The 16,173-nt window shown below is 34.9% G+C and overlaps 1 protein-coding gene across 1 annotated transcript; it reads left to right on the top strand.

Annotated features, from left to right (window-relative positions):
• Positions 1 to 1,814: 1,814 nt before the first annotated feature.
• Positions 1,815 to 11,883, top strand: LOC112026715 (uncharacterized; the record flags this gene model as incomplete). Its single annotated transcript, XM_065781781.1, is given in 6 exon segments — positions 1,815 to 1,913; positions 5,749 to 5,891; positions 7,507 to 7,615; positions 8,509 to 8,616; positions 11,136 to 11,276; positions 11,354 to 11,883. Coding segments are annotated over 6 exon segments (978 nt in total), but the record flags the coding sequence as incomplete, so codon positions are not given.
• Between the last annotated feature and the right edge of the window lie 4,290 nt (positions 11,884 to 16,173).

Raw genomic sequence — 16,173 nt, 5'->3', positions numbered from 1 at the left:
GGAAGTTTAAGTAGCTAATGATTTAAAAAAAAGGTTTTAGTTCAATGATTTGCTGGTAGAGTAAAGGAATTGAGCACATTCTTTGGGTTGTTGGCTTTTACCATTGGCATTGGTGTTTCTATGCACATTTGGGCACTTATATATGTCTGAGTGATGGTAAAATTATTGTAATGTAACTTATCAATGTGGATTTTGGATCTAGAAGTTTTGCTCATATAGGGTATTTGCGGAAAGATTTTATTTCTTAAATTACATCCAAGTACATTGAAGTTCAAGATATAAATGGTGGTGTTGGAGGTTTAAGTAGTTCAATAATTAAAAAAAAAAAAAGTTCTAGTTCAATAATTTGCTGGTAGAATAAAGGGATTGGGCGCATTCTTTGGGTTGGCTTTTTGTCATTGGCACTGGCATTGGTGTTTCTATGCACATTTGGGCACTTTTTTATTTCTGAGTGATGGTAAAATTATTGTAATGTTTTCGAACAAGGCTTACCGAGTGGATTTTGGATCTAGAAGTTTTGTTCATATTGGGTATCTGCGGAAATGATTTTTTTTTTCCCTTAAATTTCATCCAAGTACATTGAAGTTTAAGATATAAATGTTGGTGTTGTAGGTTTAAGTAATTCAGTGATTAAAAAGAAAGTTCTAGTTTGATAATTTTCCTGGTAGAATAAAGGGATTGAGCCCATTCTTTGGGTTAGCATTTTGTCGTTGGCACTGGCATTGGTGTTTCTATGCACATTTGGGCACTTATCTATTGCTCAGGCATGGTAAAATTATTGTAATGTTTTCAAACAAGGCTTGTCGGGGTGGATTTTGGATCTAGAAGTTTTTGCGCATATTATTTCTTGCTCTAAAGTCTAGACCAGTGCATAGAGTGGGCGAGTGTATTTGGCTTCGAAATCTGAATCTGAGCCAAGTTCTAACCACAGAGAATATTCAAAAACTCGTTTGGAAAAATATTTGCCATTACCTGCTTGGGCAAGCTGAGTATAAAGTAAAATTGATATTGTAATGTGAACAACACCAATGGTATTATTCCCATGGTTTTGTTTTCCAAGGTGCCATTGTTGGTAGCGTGGACATACGATGAGAACGGATTTTGTAATTTTGCAGCAATAATTGGTGGTGGAGGAAAGTGCCTCTTATTTAAGAGTTCATAATCATTGGTCATTGCAATCTCCCCTCCCCTCCCATATTAACTGGAGAAAAATCTTTCCAATTGGTGTACATGTATCTGACGTGAATGGGGCAATATATATATATATATTTTTTTTTTACTAAACATTGAAGATATGAACTTGGTTTTTCAACTAAACAAATGGAGACACTATTCGTAAGTTAGATGCCACCTAAATGAAGTGTACCTGTGTAACGTTTGAACTTATTTCACTTCATTTAGAATTTCAGTGAACACAGCCATTTCCTTGTGGTCTTCCGTGTCCTTATCTCACTAGATGGAACAATTCCTGCATTTTGGACACTGTTATGCCAATAATGAATTGGTTAGAATTACTTTAGAAATATTAACTTGATAATATCAACAGTCTCTGTGGGATAAGGATTCCACATGGTAGAAATATGAAAATTCTTATAGCAACAAACCAAGAGGCACTTTAATTATTCTGTTTATACTTGTTATTTGAATATTTGTATGGCATGAAGCTAGACTATTTTCAAGATGAGATTTTTATTGACGCTTTTCTTGTATGTCTAAATTCCTTTTTGTGTGTAGTCAATAACGTTCTATGAACTTATTATAACATAAGTTTTTTGACTAAGATTGAGGAATTAAATTCTTTTCGAAATGTGTAGGGTTACCGGGTAATTTCTGTTGATATCCCACGGGTATGGAATCATCATGAATGGATTCAAGCATTTGAAAAGTTCTTGGATGCTATTGATGTTCATCATGTAAGAGCGTCATTTCCTTTAAACATCTCTTACCAAATTTTTAGTTTATCAATACAGTTTTTGTGTATATCATTTTACTCATTGTTTTAATTAATGTTGTAGCACTTACCAAATGCTTTCTCATCTTGATGCACTAACTGAAATTTGCATTTTGAATTGGCATGTTGCTTCAGAAGCCACCTTTGTGCTTCATGTGTTTAAAGTACATAGGTCGTTCAAATCAGATTTACATAGATACGGATCACTAGGGTATGTGGAATACGTTGTAACTCATTACCAATCTTCCTAGAAATTTTCCTTTATAAAAAATCAAGAGATGCATTGATGTTGTTTTGCTAAGAGGTACTTGCCAAGTTTAGTTTGTTTAATTCCATAAGGTACCAGTGGTTAATGGCAACTCCATTTTAACTAGGAAAAAGAGTTGAAGTGAGATTTATATTGTTACATCATAACTTCAGCAAATCTGTCTCTTAAACAAAAATTGGATATTGTTACATCCTTTATTCTATTTCCTTATAATATCATTCTTATCATCAATTTATTATAGAAACTTTGCCTATGTTTGTACTTAGTGTCATATATTTGGTCATAGCCAGTCCCAAGCCCAGGAAAAGGAGGAGGGTTACTGCAGCTTGACAGCTGTCGTGTATTTAGTCACCTACGTGTGGTTGTGGTGGGTTTAGGGTTAGGAGAATTTGTGGATATTGGGTTTCAAACCTTTTAAAAGAAGATTTAAGGTTCAAAAGAGAAAATATTTGATTTATGGGTGGAAGGAAAAAGAAAAGAAACAGAATAGAACTTTTAGTATAATATCTGTGAACAGTGAACAGTGAGCAGTAATGTGAACAATACTTTTGAATGGTACCTGTGAGAAAGAAAAGAAGAAGAGAAGAAGAAAGAAAGAAGAGAAAGGGAGGAAAAAAGAACCCTAAGGCCAATGTGCCTCAATACTCAGAACACTCAATAATTTTATCAATCAATTTTATCTCCTTTGAATACATTAAGCACAAATATATATAAAGTCTCTTTCTTGTACTAGTAGTATTAAGACTCCTAGTTAAAGAGTTTTTGCCCTTCGCTTAAGCTATATCATTTGATAAAGCTTTCCAAATTGTGTAACCAATCAGAGAACAGCTTTAAATAGCTCCCCATAAAAGTCACTAACACCTCTATCTACTTCAGTGAATCTAGCTTCTCCTTTAGACCGCACAAATGTGGATGATAAGTGAAAACTGTTGGGGTCTTGAAGAAAAAGGCATTGAGCTCAAGAGAGACATAAGGGCTGAACCTAGACCTAATTTAAATAATTTGGGGTCTTGATCAGTATTGCCAAGAATAATAGCTGACAGCCTATCCAAAGTTTGTCTCATAGCCAATAATTCTTTAAGCTTTGCTTCTATTGAATTCTCCTTTGCATGTAATTGATTCAAACTTCTTTGTTCCTTTTAAGTTTTGAGAAAATGCCCTAAATTTGGACTCTAATTCCATGTTAGTCACCATTTTCTTAGATGAGAAATTTTGTCGAGTGGTTGGCTTAAGAAGTTTTGGGACTAAGCTCATCGTTATTGGCTGGCTAAAGAAGATTTCAGCAAAGAACTTGTAATAATTTTGGCTCTGATACCAATTGATGCAGGATAAATTGGGGAATTTGTCTACATGTGCTTGTGGTGGGCTAAGGTTTGAGAAGATTTGTGAATCTTGTGTTTTAGAGTTGTAGAAGAAAAGGTTAAGACTCAAACTTGGCTAGGGGTTTGATTGTTTTCTTGTGGATATTTGATAGAGAAAATATGTGGGATTTTAGGGTTTTGATAGGTTAGAGCAAGGGTCTGACTTGGGGTTGTATGAAAAAAAGGAAAAGAGAGAAATTTATTTGAAAAATATTGTGAACAGTACCACAGAAAAGAGAACAAGAAAGAGAGGAGAAAAGGAGGAAAAAGAACAATAAGGCCAACTTGCCCCAATGCTCAAATGCTCAATATTTTATTGATCAACTTCCTCTTTTTTGAATACAATAAGAAACTTAGGTAGACCCTTAAAATCTTAACTTTGCCTAATTGAACTATGATTCCCACTTCGATTAGCAAACCAAACCTAAATCAAATTGAACCAAAGCCCACTCAATAAGACCCATAAACTAAATAAAACTTACTTATTAATAAAATAAAACTCAAGACCCACAATTATCGCTCACACCCAACAATGACAGTTACTAAAATATCCTTAACTAAAAAAAAAGCATAAAACCTAAAATAAAATATTCAAAACCTAGCTAATAAGTAAGTCATAGGTACGGATCCTCTCTAGAAGCTATTGTAATAGCCCAGATTGTTTGGATTTAGGTGTGGATTTGGATTGTGAAGATGATGTATGAGCAAGTGTTGAATACCACATTGGGTGTTCCCTACGTCAATTTGGGATATTTAAGCTATTACGAGAAACACTAATTATAAATTCAATTTTTACTTATCAAAAAAAAAAAAAAGAAATTGACTAGTTCTTTTGGGTATGGTGTAGATGTGGCTAATACTTTCCTTAAATCATGACAAGTAATATCAGAGCCAACTTGGTAATGCCCTGTAATTCAGGAGCACTTTAGCACAATGCAAGATGTGACAATATGATGTTAGGGATTTAAGTAGGTAAGATTGTAATATGTTCGATTGTTTGTATTTGTTTTTTGGATTCCAATTGCATAGATGTTGTGTAGGTGTGTGTTGTGGATGTTTATGAGGTCAATTTGGATTGTATAAGTGATTTTGAGGATATCTAACTGTAACTTGGTTAGTGCTTTTGGGATATAGTGCATGTGACAACTGACAAGCGCTTTCCCTGGGTTGTGATATATTAGGTGGTCTTTTTCCTTTTTTTGAGGTGTTCTCTCTCATGCTCCTTTAAGGAGCTAGTGTTATCACTTGGATCTCAACTAAAATGCTTATGGTTTATTTTTCCTTAAGCATGGTAAATGGTGGCACTTAATCAGTATTTAATAGTGTAAATATTATATCTGTATTGGAGAACGCCTAGACTCATAATGGTTTTTAATCTCTCTCTTGCTCTCTCCATCAATAAGGTATTATATTGCAAAGCCGAAGGCCTTGATGGCTAGCTTGTAAGCAATTGGATCAAAAGTGAGATTTGGTTTCCAAAACTGAGGATCCTTTATACATGGTTTCTGAGATGTATGATATTCATCTCATTCTTTGGTTTTTTTTGCTATTGCTTAAACTCTTTGATATATCCAGCCCATGTTATAGCTGTTTACATACAATGGAATGTTAAGTCAGGAAGCCTAGGTGATATAACCTATTCAACAGTCGATTTCTTCATGACTGGAATTGTACCTGTTCCATACATAAATTATGTCTAGATTAATCAACAACGAACTGCCTGTATATGGTTTCAGCTACAACTGGTGTGTGCCAATCATGGAAGAGAAGATACAAGCAGTTGGTGATGCAATTTGAAAATGGGTTTCATGAGCATTGTGTTTCCTAACAGTCTGCATAGATGCCTGATCATACCCATGTATCGGAGAAGATGCAAGCAGTCAGTGACACAATTTGGAAATTGGTTTCATGAGCAATGTGTTTTGTAACAGTTTGCGTAGATGCTTGGCCATGCCCATATATTGGAGAAGATACTAGCAGTCAGTGACACAATTTGAAAATAGGTTTTATGAGCAATTTGTTTACTAACAATTTGCTTAACCTTAGATGCCTGATCATACCCATGTATCATAATCTGCCTGTGTGAATATAATTAATCTTGACATATCTTATACATTTGTGGCGTCATTAGTTGTTTAGAACTCAACTAATCATTGAGTGTCTAACAGATACATCTTTATGGTACATCCCTTGGGGGCTTTCTAGCTCAACTTTTTGCTCAGCATCGTCCAAGACGGGTTCGCTCATTGATACTATCAAATTCTTTTCTGGATACACACAGTTTCTCTGCTGCAATGCCATGGGCTCCTGTGTAAGTTATCGCATTGTTTCTTAGAGATAATGATTGTTAGCTGGATATGATCAAATTGCCTATATAAATCAAACAATTCCAATTCAAGCAATTTTAGGCCTTCTCTACATTAAACTTAGGGATCGTCCCAGGCTGCTCAGTGTTTACTCCTACTATATAAGCATTAATTAGCAATAGCACCAAATCCCAAAAATTGTTCACTAGCCATGATAACATTTTGAGAATTCGAGACCAAAGTGTCTGCAACAAGTTTCAACCTATTGGCCAACACCTTAGCTGACAATTTATAAACCCATCCCACTAGGCTATTAGGCATAGCCCAAAAACCCTGACAAAAAATTGGTGCATTACAGCTCTATTCAACTTTATTCCCTGGCTGTAATTATCTTTCTTTCAACACTGCTTGGATATGTGTCTAGTACTGTCTATGAATACTTTTTCTCATAAAATTTAAAAATTTTCTTCCCCTTCCAAGAGAAGGGGGTGGGTATGTGGGATGATTTTTTAGTACCTGCCTAAATATTATTATGCGTGCATTTTTAGTTGAAGATCATGTCTAATTCTAATAGGTGTTAATTTTTATTTTTCGGTTTTGGTCTTGTATGCATCCTGCATACCAGGGTTGCATCCCTTTTTATGCCTTTTAAACTTAAAAAAAGAGCATGAGCTGAACAGAATTTTTTGTTTTTGTTTTTGTTTATGTTTATGTTTTTTTGATAAGTAATAGAATTTTATTGCAAATGAAAAGGATTACTCTATAATCATGAGTATGAGCATAAAGCACCGTGGAAATATACAAGCAAATCAAATAGAAGATCTAAGAGGGAGTTGAAAATAAAAAATGGAAGTACAATTGGTAAATTCCGTGCCTAAGACCATTCAAATAAGCTACGGAGTAGCAAGGACTTAAATTGCTCAATATGTCTCACACTCTCAAAAAAAAATGGCTGTTACGCTCATTCCACGCTAACCATATCATGCTCACTGGCACCAAGTTCCATACATTCGAAGAAAGTTTTCCTATCCAGTTCTGCCTACCAAAAAGGAGGGATGCTACGTTGTCCAGCAACACCCAATTGAATCCCAAACATCATGAACACCTCACTCCATGAAGCATATGCAATCTCACAATGGATCAAAAGATGATCCTCTGTTTCCCCACTACAATGATAGATAAAATAGTAATACCAACTGACTAGCAAAAAGCCTCTCTTCATCAGGTTATCAATTGAGAGAATCTTACCCCACGTAGCTGACCACAAAAATAATTGACACCCTTGACCTTAGCACAAGCTAAGCAGAACAATTTGTGTTGGTTGTTGTTTTTTATTTATTTTATCCATCCTCTCTCATAGCTAATCTTTGTGGTTTTACAACAGCAATATTCTATAGTGGCATCACTTATCAAAAAAAAATAATCTATAGTGGCATCAGTTTGCAATCACCAGCTCCATAATATCTATCAATTATTATATATATATACACATGTTCTGCATTCTCTTTGTAAATAGGTGTGTATTTATCTTTGGCTCATATGTCACTTGTAACAATTTGCTTGTTAGATGTGTTCTTTTCTCAAGAAATTAACTTCCTGATTGTGATATGCCTTATGCAGTGTTAGTTGGACCCCTTCCTTTTTGTTGAAACGATATGTGTTAACAGGAATTCGTGATGGTCCCCATGAACCATTCATTGCAGATTCTGTGGACTTTGTTGTTTCTCAGGTAGAGTTTGTGAATGTCTACATCATTATGGTTTTAGCAATCTATTTCGTGTCTTGAAGCAATCTGTCCTCAAACTCTCTATTTCAGTTTTCAGCACAGGATGAAACTGTCTTTGTCAAAGTTAATTGTACTTATTGGTAACTCAAAAAAATTTTCCCTCGTATTTTGTTGATTTCTGAAATTTTAATGTTCAAGGAAGAGAATTGCCTAAATAAGTTGTCATATATGCAACCATCTCCAGCTCCTTGTACCTGCATATATGATTTGACTTATGGCATCAACCATGCGTTCCCCCCGACCCCTCCTGTCCCCTCCCTTTTACTTTCCCCCCCTCTCCCCAAAAATTGTCAACCTATTGGTGGAAAGGCTGAGAGCTTTATAGGAACTAGATGGTCATACAAGGTTTTCAATGCAGACTTGCAATTAAATTTAAACTGGGATTCATTTGTGGAAAATAAATAAGTATTTGCAATCAATTTGATTAGTCTGCTCAACTATCTTTTCTGCGGTCTTGGTAATTACCTTCTCTTACTATTATATTCCAAACGTTGAGTCTGCAACATCTATAAGAATAGTGACGTTAAAATTTCTAGGTAGGGTTCAATTCTTTTGACTAATCTGTTCACAAAAAAAAAGAGAGTCTTGTGAATGAGCCAATTCATATCCATTTGCTTTCTCTGTTTCTTTTTACTTCAAATGCTAATATATATGCTGTAGAAAAGTGCCAATGAATTATAGAGTAAATGGTACCTCCTTCCCCTGTAAGAGCAAGCTATAGGGTGAAATTGTAGCTTCAAGATCTGCTGGGTTCGTGCCTCACCAATGTGTATATATGTGCTGTAGAAAACTACTTGCTTAATTCCTTTGGTCATAATATGTGATTATCAATTCAGGTTGAAACACTTTCAAGAGAAGACTTGGCCTCCAGGTTAACTTTGACAGTTGATGCGGCTTCAGTTGGACCTTTGCTGCTTTCAGATTCATTTATCACTATAATGGATGTAAGTCATCTAAATTTCATTGGGTGTATGTGCATGTGTGTAGCCAAACCCAAAATTTTGAGACTAAGGCTTGAATGTTGTTTTGTTGTTGTGGTGTGTTTGTACCTCTATATTTTTGGTCTAGTATGGTCTGAAGTTACTAAAGTCCTTGTAGTTTTGGCTTCTTCACTTTTTGAAACTTTGACCTGATTTTGGTTTAATTCTTTCTTCCTTCCTCTCCTTCTCCTCCTCCACCTCCCCCCCACCCCCCCCCCTCCCCCCCGGCCTCTCACACCCCACAAAAAAGAGGCAGCCTTACTGGGTAAAACTATTCCAAGTTCTGCATGTGGCTTCCGAATTCAGCAGAAACACTATAATTTAATTTCTTTTATTTTTTATACGAGAACCTTTTGATGTTTTGCATCTGGAATTCAACAAAAACAACCAAGACTTAGTCTTATGGGTTATGCTATGAATCCTAAACAGCATACGTAATTCCTTGATGAATTTGCTGCAAAAATAGTGATAATGAATAGATATTGAATAGCATCATTTGTGGCCTTTGTTCCCTTGATTCTAGTTGGGCTTGTGCTAGCTTTGCCAATACCATTCAATTTCAATTCTCTGGATACAGTAGGTATAACTCACATTTAGGTGATATCTACTTCAATTAAATGTTTTAATCTGGATATACTTTGAACTAGTTGATGTTAGTGTGGTCCTAATAAGAGTGGGATGGAGAGTGAGGTTGTAGGATCAATTAGGTGCATTAGTAACTTACAACAAACAAAGCCTTATGGCATGTTTGGATGTTTAAAAAAGGAGGGGGAGTAGAGTAGAGGGAGGAAGAGTAATGCAATTACCTTGTTTGGAAGTTTTTTAAAGAATGAGGGAGAGGGGTTTGAAGGGGTTTGAACTCCCTCTAGCCCCCCAATTTTAATTCCCCCAAATTGGAGAGATTTGGAGGGGGAGTAGAGTACATAAACTATTGACCAAGTAAATTACCTAATTTACCCTTATTATATTAACAAAATTACACAAGGGGAAGGGCTAATTACTCCCTTCTCCCTTACTAATTTTAAAAACATCCAAATAAGGTGGAGGTGAATCATTCTCCTCTACTCTCCTCTCCACTACTCCCCTTCCCTTTACTCCCCTCTACTCTCCTCCCTCTCTAAACTTCCAAACAAGCCATTAGTCTCAAAATTTTGGAGTCGACGATGGATCCTCAACATATTAGTTAAGGTTAGCCATATGTATTCTTTGCTTGCATTCTACACTATATAAAGTCATATTCTCTGTTACTCCCTTAATTGACATGTACTTTTTTATTACTTACTAATGTGATTTTTGGTCTTCCTCTTCCTTTCTTCATTTCCTCAACTTGGATAAATTCGCTTGTTCTTATTGGTGTATTAGTCACTCTCCTCTGCCTATGACCGAACCATCTTAAGTGACTCTCCCTCGTCTTTTCATTAATAGGGGCTACCCCTATCTATAAGCAAATTTCCTCATTTCAAATAATATCTTTTTGTGTATTTTCACTTATCCATCTTGATATTCTCATCTCAGTTACATTCATTTTATGAATATGTTGTTTCTTAACAATCCAAAATTCTGTGCCATAGAGCATAAAGCATAGTTGGTCGTATAACTGTCTAATAAAATTTTCCCTTTAACTTAATGGGTATTCTACAATCGCACGACACTGCTGATGCCCTCTGCACTTCATCCACTTACCCTCTGATTCACTTCCTCTTCAACTTCTCTATCTTTATGAATTATTGATCCAAGATATCAAACTATTGCTCTTTTGTATCTCTTAACCAGTAAGTCTTAGTGCCCATTGGTTTCTATTTCTATTTTTACTAAACTTACATTTCATGTACTCTGTTTTAGTCCCACTTGATTGAAAGCCTTTAGATTCTAGAGTGTCTCGCCAAATTTCTAACTTGGCATTGACTCCACTTCAAGTTTCATCCACTAAACTATTTCATTTGCAAAAAGTGTACACCAAGGGACTTCATCCACTAAAACTATATCATCTACATTTGTAACTTATTGAACCATGCAAAAAAAAAAAAAAAAAAAGATTCTCTATGATACGTTATCAAGTTTTTCCATTATGAATTATTTAGGGAAAGGAAACCAGCGACATGTGCAACATAGGTTCAAAATGAATCTCACGGCTGTAAGCTTAGTTTTGTTGTTAAATGTGTTGAGCTAGATAGATCACAGGTCAGTAAAATACTGTACCTACACAATCCCTTGTTTCTGCTTGCTTATATAATGATAATGCTGTCAAAATTTATTCATTTGCTTTGTTTATTTATTTATGTGTTCCTGCATGAATTTTCAATGATTTGAAGTCATTGAACTCTTGCAAGATCAGCATAATTGACATGGTGGTTTTTCTCTTTACTTTGTAATAATGAAGAAGGAAATTAAAAAGTTTTTAACTTTAAGACATGCTGGTTTCTTTTTAACATGTTTGCATGTTTCTTATCATATTTTGTTTTTTGCATGTTCCGTTCTTGAAGACAAATGACTACTGTGCAATTCCCCAACAACTCAAAGATCAATTGGGTGAGAGGTATCCTGAAGCAAGGCGAGCATTCTTGAAAACTGGGGGGGATTTTCCGTTTCTTTCACGTCCAGATGAAGTTAACTTACATCTTCAGGTAGTTATTGTTTCTCTGTTTGCTTACATGTGTATCAGTTGAAGGGCCTGTGTAATGGGCATTCTACAATGTGGCAGCTACACTTGAGGCGGGTTGGTGTGGAAGCTCGGCCAGACCTGATCCAGGGAATCTCAAGGGGAGGTAGTGGTGCAAGTCCTAGTGAAGAGAATGACAAAGGAGAAGATCCAGATGATCCACCCAAGGATGATGGGGAGGTCACTAAAGATCTATCCACAGATAGTCAGCTGCATCCAGCTCCGGAGAGTTCAGAATCTCATAGTTTAGATGATCAGCTCCTCAGTAATGCCAGAGTATGTCATTTTGTTAATGAAAATATGCTGGTGCCTTTCTTACCTCATCTATGGGAGATTTTGTTCCTATTTTTGCTTCCTCTTAATTTGGGAGCAATGTACATTTCTTTGAGTTATTCTTGGAAATTCAGACAGGTAGTGTAAAAATAGTTGGACATCGTTATTGTATAAACTTACACAAGCATTTGTTGAAAACCAAGTCTGTTTTGGGTTGCAGACGTTTCTGAATTCTGTTGCACTTTTGGCATTTTAGATTGTGCTATAATTTAATGTGATTTTTGTACATTTCAAGATGATTTCTTGTACTCTTTTTTTTTTTGGCTGAATGATTTCTTGTACTCTTAAATAAGTAAAGATGTAATCTTCTTTATTTAAGCCATGTGAAGTATATTATTTATTTTTAAACATTATCAATTACGTGCTCTCGGGTTGTGGTGAATAACAGAGGATGAAGTGGAAATTGTCAATTTTTTGAGTTGTGATATGTGAAAACTCGAAGAATGAATTACAGAATTAATTGAAATAAATGTTGAAGTAGAACACAGTCATATGCCGATTTAAATCTTTAAGTAGCTTGTCACATCAAATGAAAAGGGAATACTTGAATAGCCTAATATAAGCAACTAAAATTAACATTCTTCTATATTATTTAATGTGATTTTTGCACATACCAAGATAATTTCTTGCACTTAATTAAGTAATCTTCTTTATTTAAGCCATGTGAAGTATATTATTTATTTTCAAATATTATCAATCACGGTCCGGGTTGTTATGAATCACATAGGGAGGATGAAGTGGAAATTGTCGCAAACCACAATTATTCCATTAAGCTTTTTGGGTTTGTTTGGAAATTATATTAGGATTTTGTTTCATCTTGTAGGCTATCGAGTAGCGCTTATAAGAAATTGGGAATTTCCCCTTGTAGATTGGCACTATTGAAATCATTTTTTGAGTAGGTTGATGGGTTAATGACTTGCATGGAAGCTAAATCACATTAATTTTCTGAGTTGTAATATGTGAAAATGATCTCGAAGAAAGAGTAGAGAAATAATTGAAAGAAACGTGGAAGTATCACTCACACATTAAATCTTCAAGTAGCTTGTCGTGGTGGATGAAAAGGGAATATGCAAATAGCCTAATACAAGCAACTAATATTAACATTCTTCCATATTATTTAATGTGATTTTTGTACATTCCAAGATGATTTCTTATACTCTTAATTAAGTAAGATGTAATCTTCTTTATTTAAGCCATGTGAAGTATAGATTCTCAAAAAAAGAAAAAAAGAAAAAAAAAAGCCATGTGAAGTATGTCATTTATTTTCAAACATTATCAATCATGTTCCCCGGGTTGTGGTGAATAACAGAGGGAGGATGAAGGGGAAATTGTCACAAACCACCTTTGAAAATAACATTTTTTGGTTTGGTTTGGAATACACATTAGGACTGTGTTTCATCTTGTAGGCTATGGAGCAACGCTTATATGAAATTGGTGATGTCTCCTTGCAGATTGGCACCATTGAAAGCAGTTTTTGTGTAGGTTGATGGGCTAATGCCCTGGCATGGAAGCCGAGGTCTTGTTTGGTTACATCATAACTCATAGCCCATAGCCCATATCCCATATCCCATATCTCATAACTCTTAATTCATATTTATTACCCAATTTTCTCCTAACTTAATGTCACCAAATTTGGCACCCTAAATCAAATTTGTTTTTTCTCTAATAAAAGCAACCCTAACTCAGTGACCTCTACTGATCCAGTCATAACGTTAAATGTGTCCCTTCTCATCAAAACCCGCATGACCAAGAAAATCTCAAACTCCATTACTTATCAAAATCCATAGACTAATTCTTGCTTTGTCCCTACTACGCACTATTCTCATAAATCTTTACCAAATTTGTTCTCTTTGTTGTCACTCTTCCTCAGTAATTTGTTAGGGGCGAATCCACATAATCACATCTTAGACTATCATAATCTTTGGTACATTTTATTGACCATTTTCTTCTTGTTCAACTAATTGTTTTACTTCAAAAAATTTCTTATACTAAATTGTCATCAGCAAATGCAAGCACAACAAACAAATTCCAAAAAACAACTCAAACCCAAAAAATGCCACTTAACTCATTTTAATGAGAACTGAAGACTTTGAAATTTTGTTCTCAATTCTCGTAACTCATACTCACTTTTTTGGGTTATGAGTTATAAGAATTGAGAAAAAATTAATCCAAAAAAACTGACTAGCTGGTGGGGCCCACGGAAAAGTGAGAATGAATAATAGAAGCTGAGTAGTACGGGTTAAACTAAACACAACCCAAATTACACTAATTTTTTGCATTGTGATATGTGAAAATGATCTCGAACAGAGTAGTGAAACAATCGAAAGAAATGTAGAAGTTGAACCCACATATACATTGATTTAAATCTTTAAGTAGCTTGTCACAATAGATGAAAAGGGAATATACGAATACCTAATACAAACAACTAATGTTAACATTCTTCTATATTATTTAATGTGATTTTTGTACATTAGAAGATGATTTCTTCTACTATTAGTGTTTTTTTTTTTTTTTTTTTGGATGGGGCTTGTACTATTAGTTAAGTAAGATATAATCTTCTTTATTTAAGCCATGTGAAGTATATTATTTATTTTTAAACATTATCAATCACGTGCTCTTGAGTAGCGGTGAATAATAGAGGGAGGATGAAGGGAAAATTGTCACAATTGTTCCATTATCCTTTTTGGGTTTGGTTTGGAATCCATCTTAGGACTTTGATTCATCTAGTAGGCTATAGAGCAGCGCTGATAAGAATTTGGAATGCTCCCTTGCATATTGGCACTATTGAAAGCAGCTTTGTGTAGGTTGATGGGCTAATGCCCTTGCATGGAAGCCAAAGCACACTACTTTTCTGCATTGTGATTAGGGGTGACCACAGGTCATTTCAGGTCAAGTTTGTGCCCAACCCACGAACGACCCGACCAAGTCGGGTGAAAAATTTGCTAACCCGCCGCCGACCGGTCAAATAGTTGGGTTGGTTCACACAGATCTTTGTTGGAACGCGGTCAAGTCTTAGTCGGAGTCAGATCTGGCCGAAACTTGTTGGATCTGGCCAAAATCCAACAAATTTGGCCGAAAATTGGCCATGAATGGCAAGATCTCATTGGATCTCAAAGAGATCTTGTCAGATCTAGACGATATCCGACTGAGAAAATCTTTAGACGGTTAAGATCGGCGGCCTTCTTGGGCGAGGAGTCAGTCGAGTCGGTTGAAATCGGATTTAGATGCAAAGACCCACCAACTGACCCACCAAATTCGGGTTCAGTACCTCAGAAACCACCACCGACCCGTCACAGGAGTTGGATCGGACGATTTTCAAATTAGGTCGATCAGAATTGAGGGTGAGTCGGGTCAACGGGTTGTCTTGGACAGGCCTAGTTGTGATATGTGAAAATGAATTCAAAGAAAGAGTAGAAAAATAATTGAAAGAAATGTAGAAGTAATTTGCACACATATGTAGATTTAAATCTTTAAGTAGTGTGTCACAATAGATGAAAAGTGACTACACGAACGGCCTAATACGAGCAACTAATATTAACAATTATATATGTGCATTCGCCTTTGAATAGGAATTTCCGTTGACACATTGCCTTCTATGTTGAATTTTCAGAGCACCTTATTGAACAAATGTAATTGGAGTAGAGTCATAAAATATTAGAGAATGAGATGGTTACCTTACATTCTCTAAAAACTAAAGTGCAGAATTGATTTTTTATTTTTTATTATTGTCTTCTTTGAGCTGAAAATTACAACAAAAACAAGTGAAATTGGGAAAAGTTTGGCTCCAAACAAGTATGAAATACAACAACCGAAACCCATAAAATATGAGTTTAGAGGCATGATTAACTTACTGATCTTGCATAAGTCAATAAAAGTAACTAACTTCAAAATATAATAAACTTTCAATTAAATCTCTTAAAACACATAAATATCAACAAATAGAAATAAACTCCAAATATCATAAATCTGAATAAGAATAAATATAACTAAAAACCTATAAATAAAGACAATCCCTATTGAAGACGCTTACGTAGCAAGGGAGTCAATACCGTACCAGAGGCTGTACCAGTTTGGCTAGCGGTACGATATATTTCGGATATCGGTCAATACCGGTGTACCGTTTCGGGTTTGGCTAGCGGTACGATATATTTCGGATATCGGTCAATACCGGTATACCGTTTCGGGTTTACCGTTATTTTATATATATATATATATATAAAACCAAAATTCATATAATTTATTTTATATATATATATATATAACCATTTTATCTCATTTAAAATGTTAATCTCTAGTTAAAATTTCAACTAGGTAATATTAATAATATTAGGGAATTGATGTTCCTACTTCTTTAATAATAATAATAATAATAATAATAATAATAATAATAGTAATTATATCACAGTCAGTAAAGTTTGACAATGTTAACCCAAAAAAAAAAAAAAAAGTTTGACAGTACAAAAACATTTTTCACTTATTAAAAGTTAAAATGCCGTTTGAAACTTCTTTGGGTTAGAAAAAAAAAAAAT

This window comes from Quercus suber, unplaced genomic scaffold, assembly GCF_002906115.3.
Source record: "Quercus suber isolate HL8 unplaced genomic scaffold, Cork oak 2.0 scaffold_278, whole genome shotgun sequence".
Taxonomy (NCBI): domain Eukaryota; kingdom Viridiplantae; phylum Streptophyta; class Magnoliopsida; order Fagales; family Fagaceae; genus Quercus; species Quercus suber.
The sequence above is the reverse complement of the archived record's forward strand: the minus strand, read 5'-3'. Positions and strand labels throughout refer to the sequence as shown.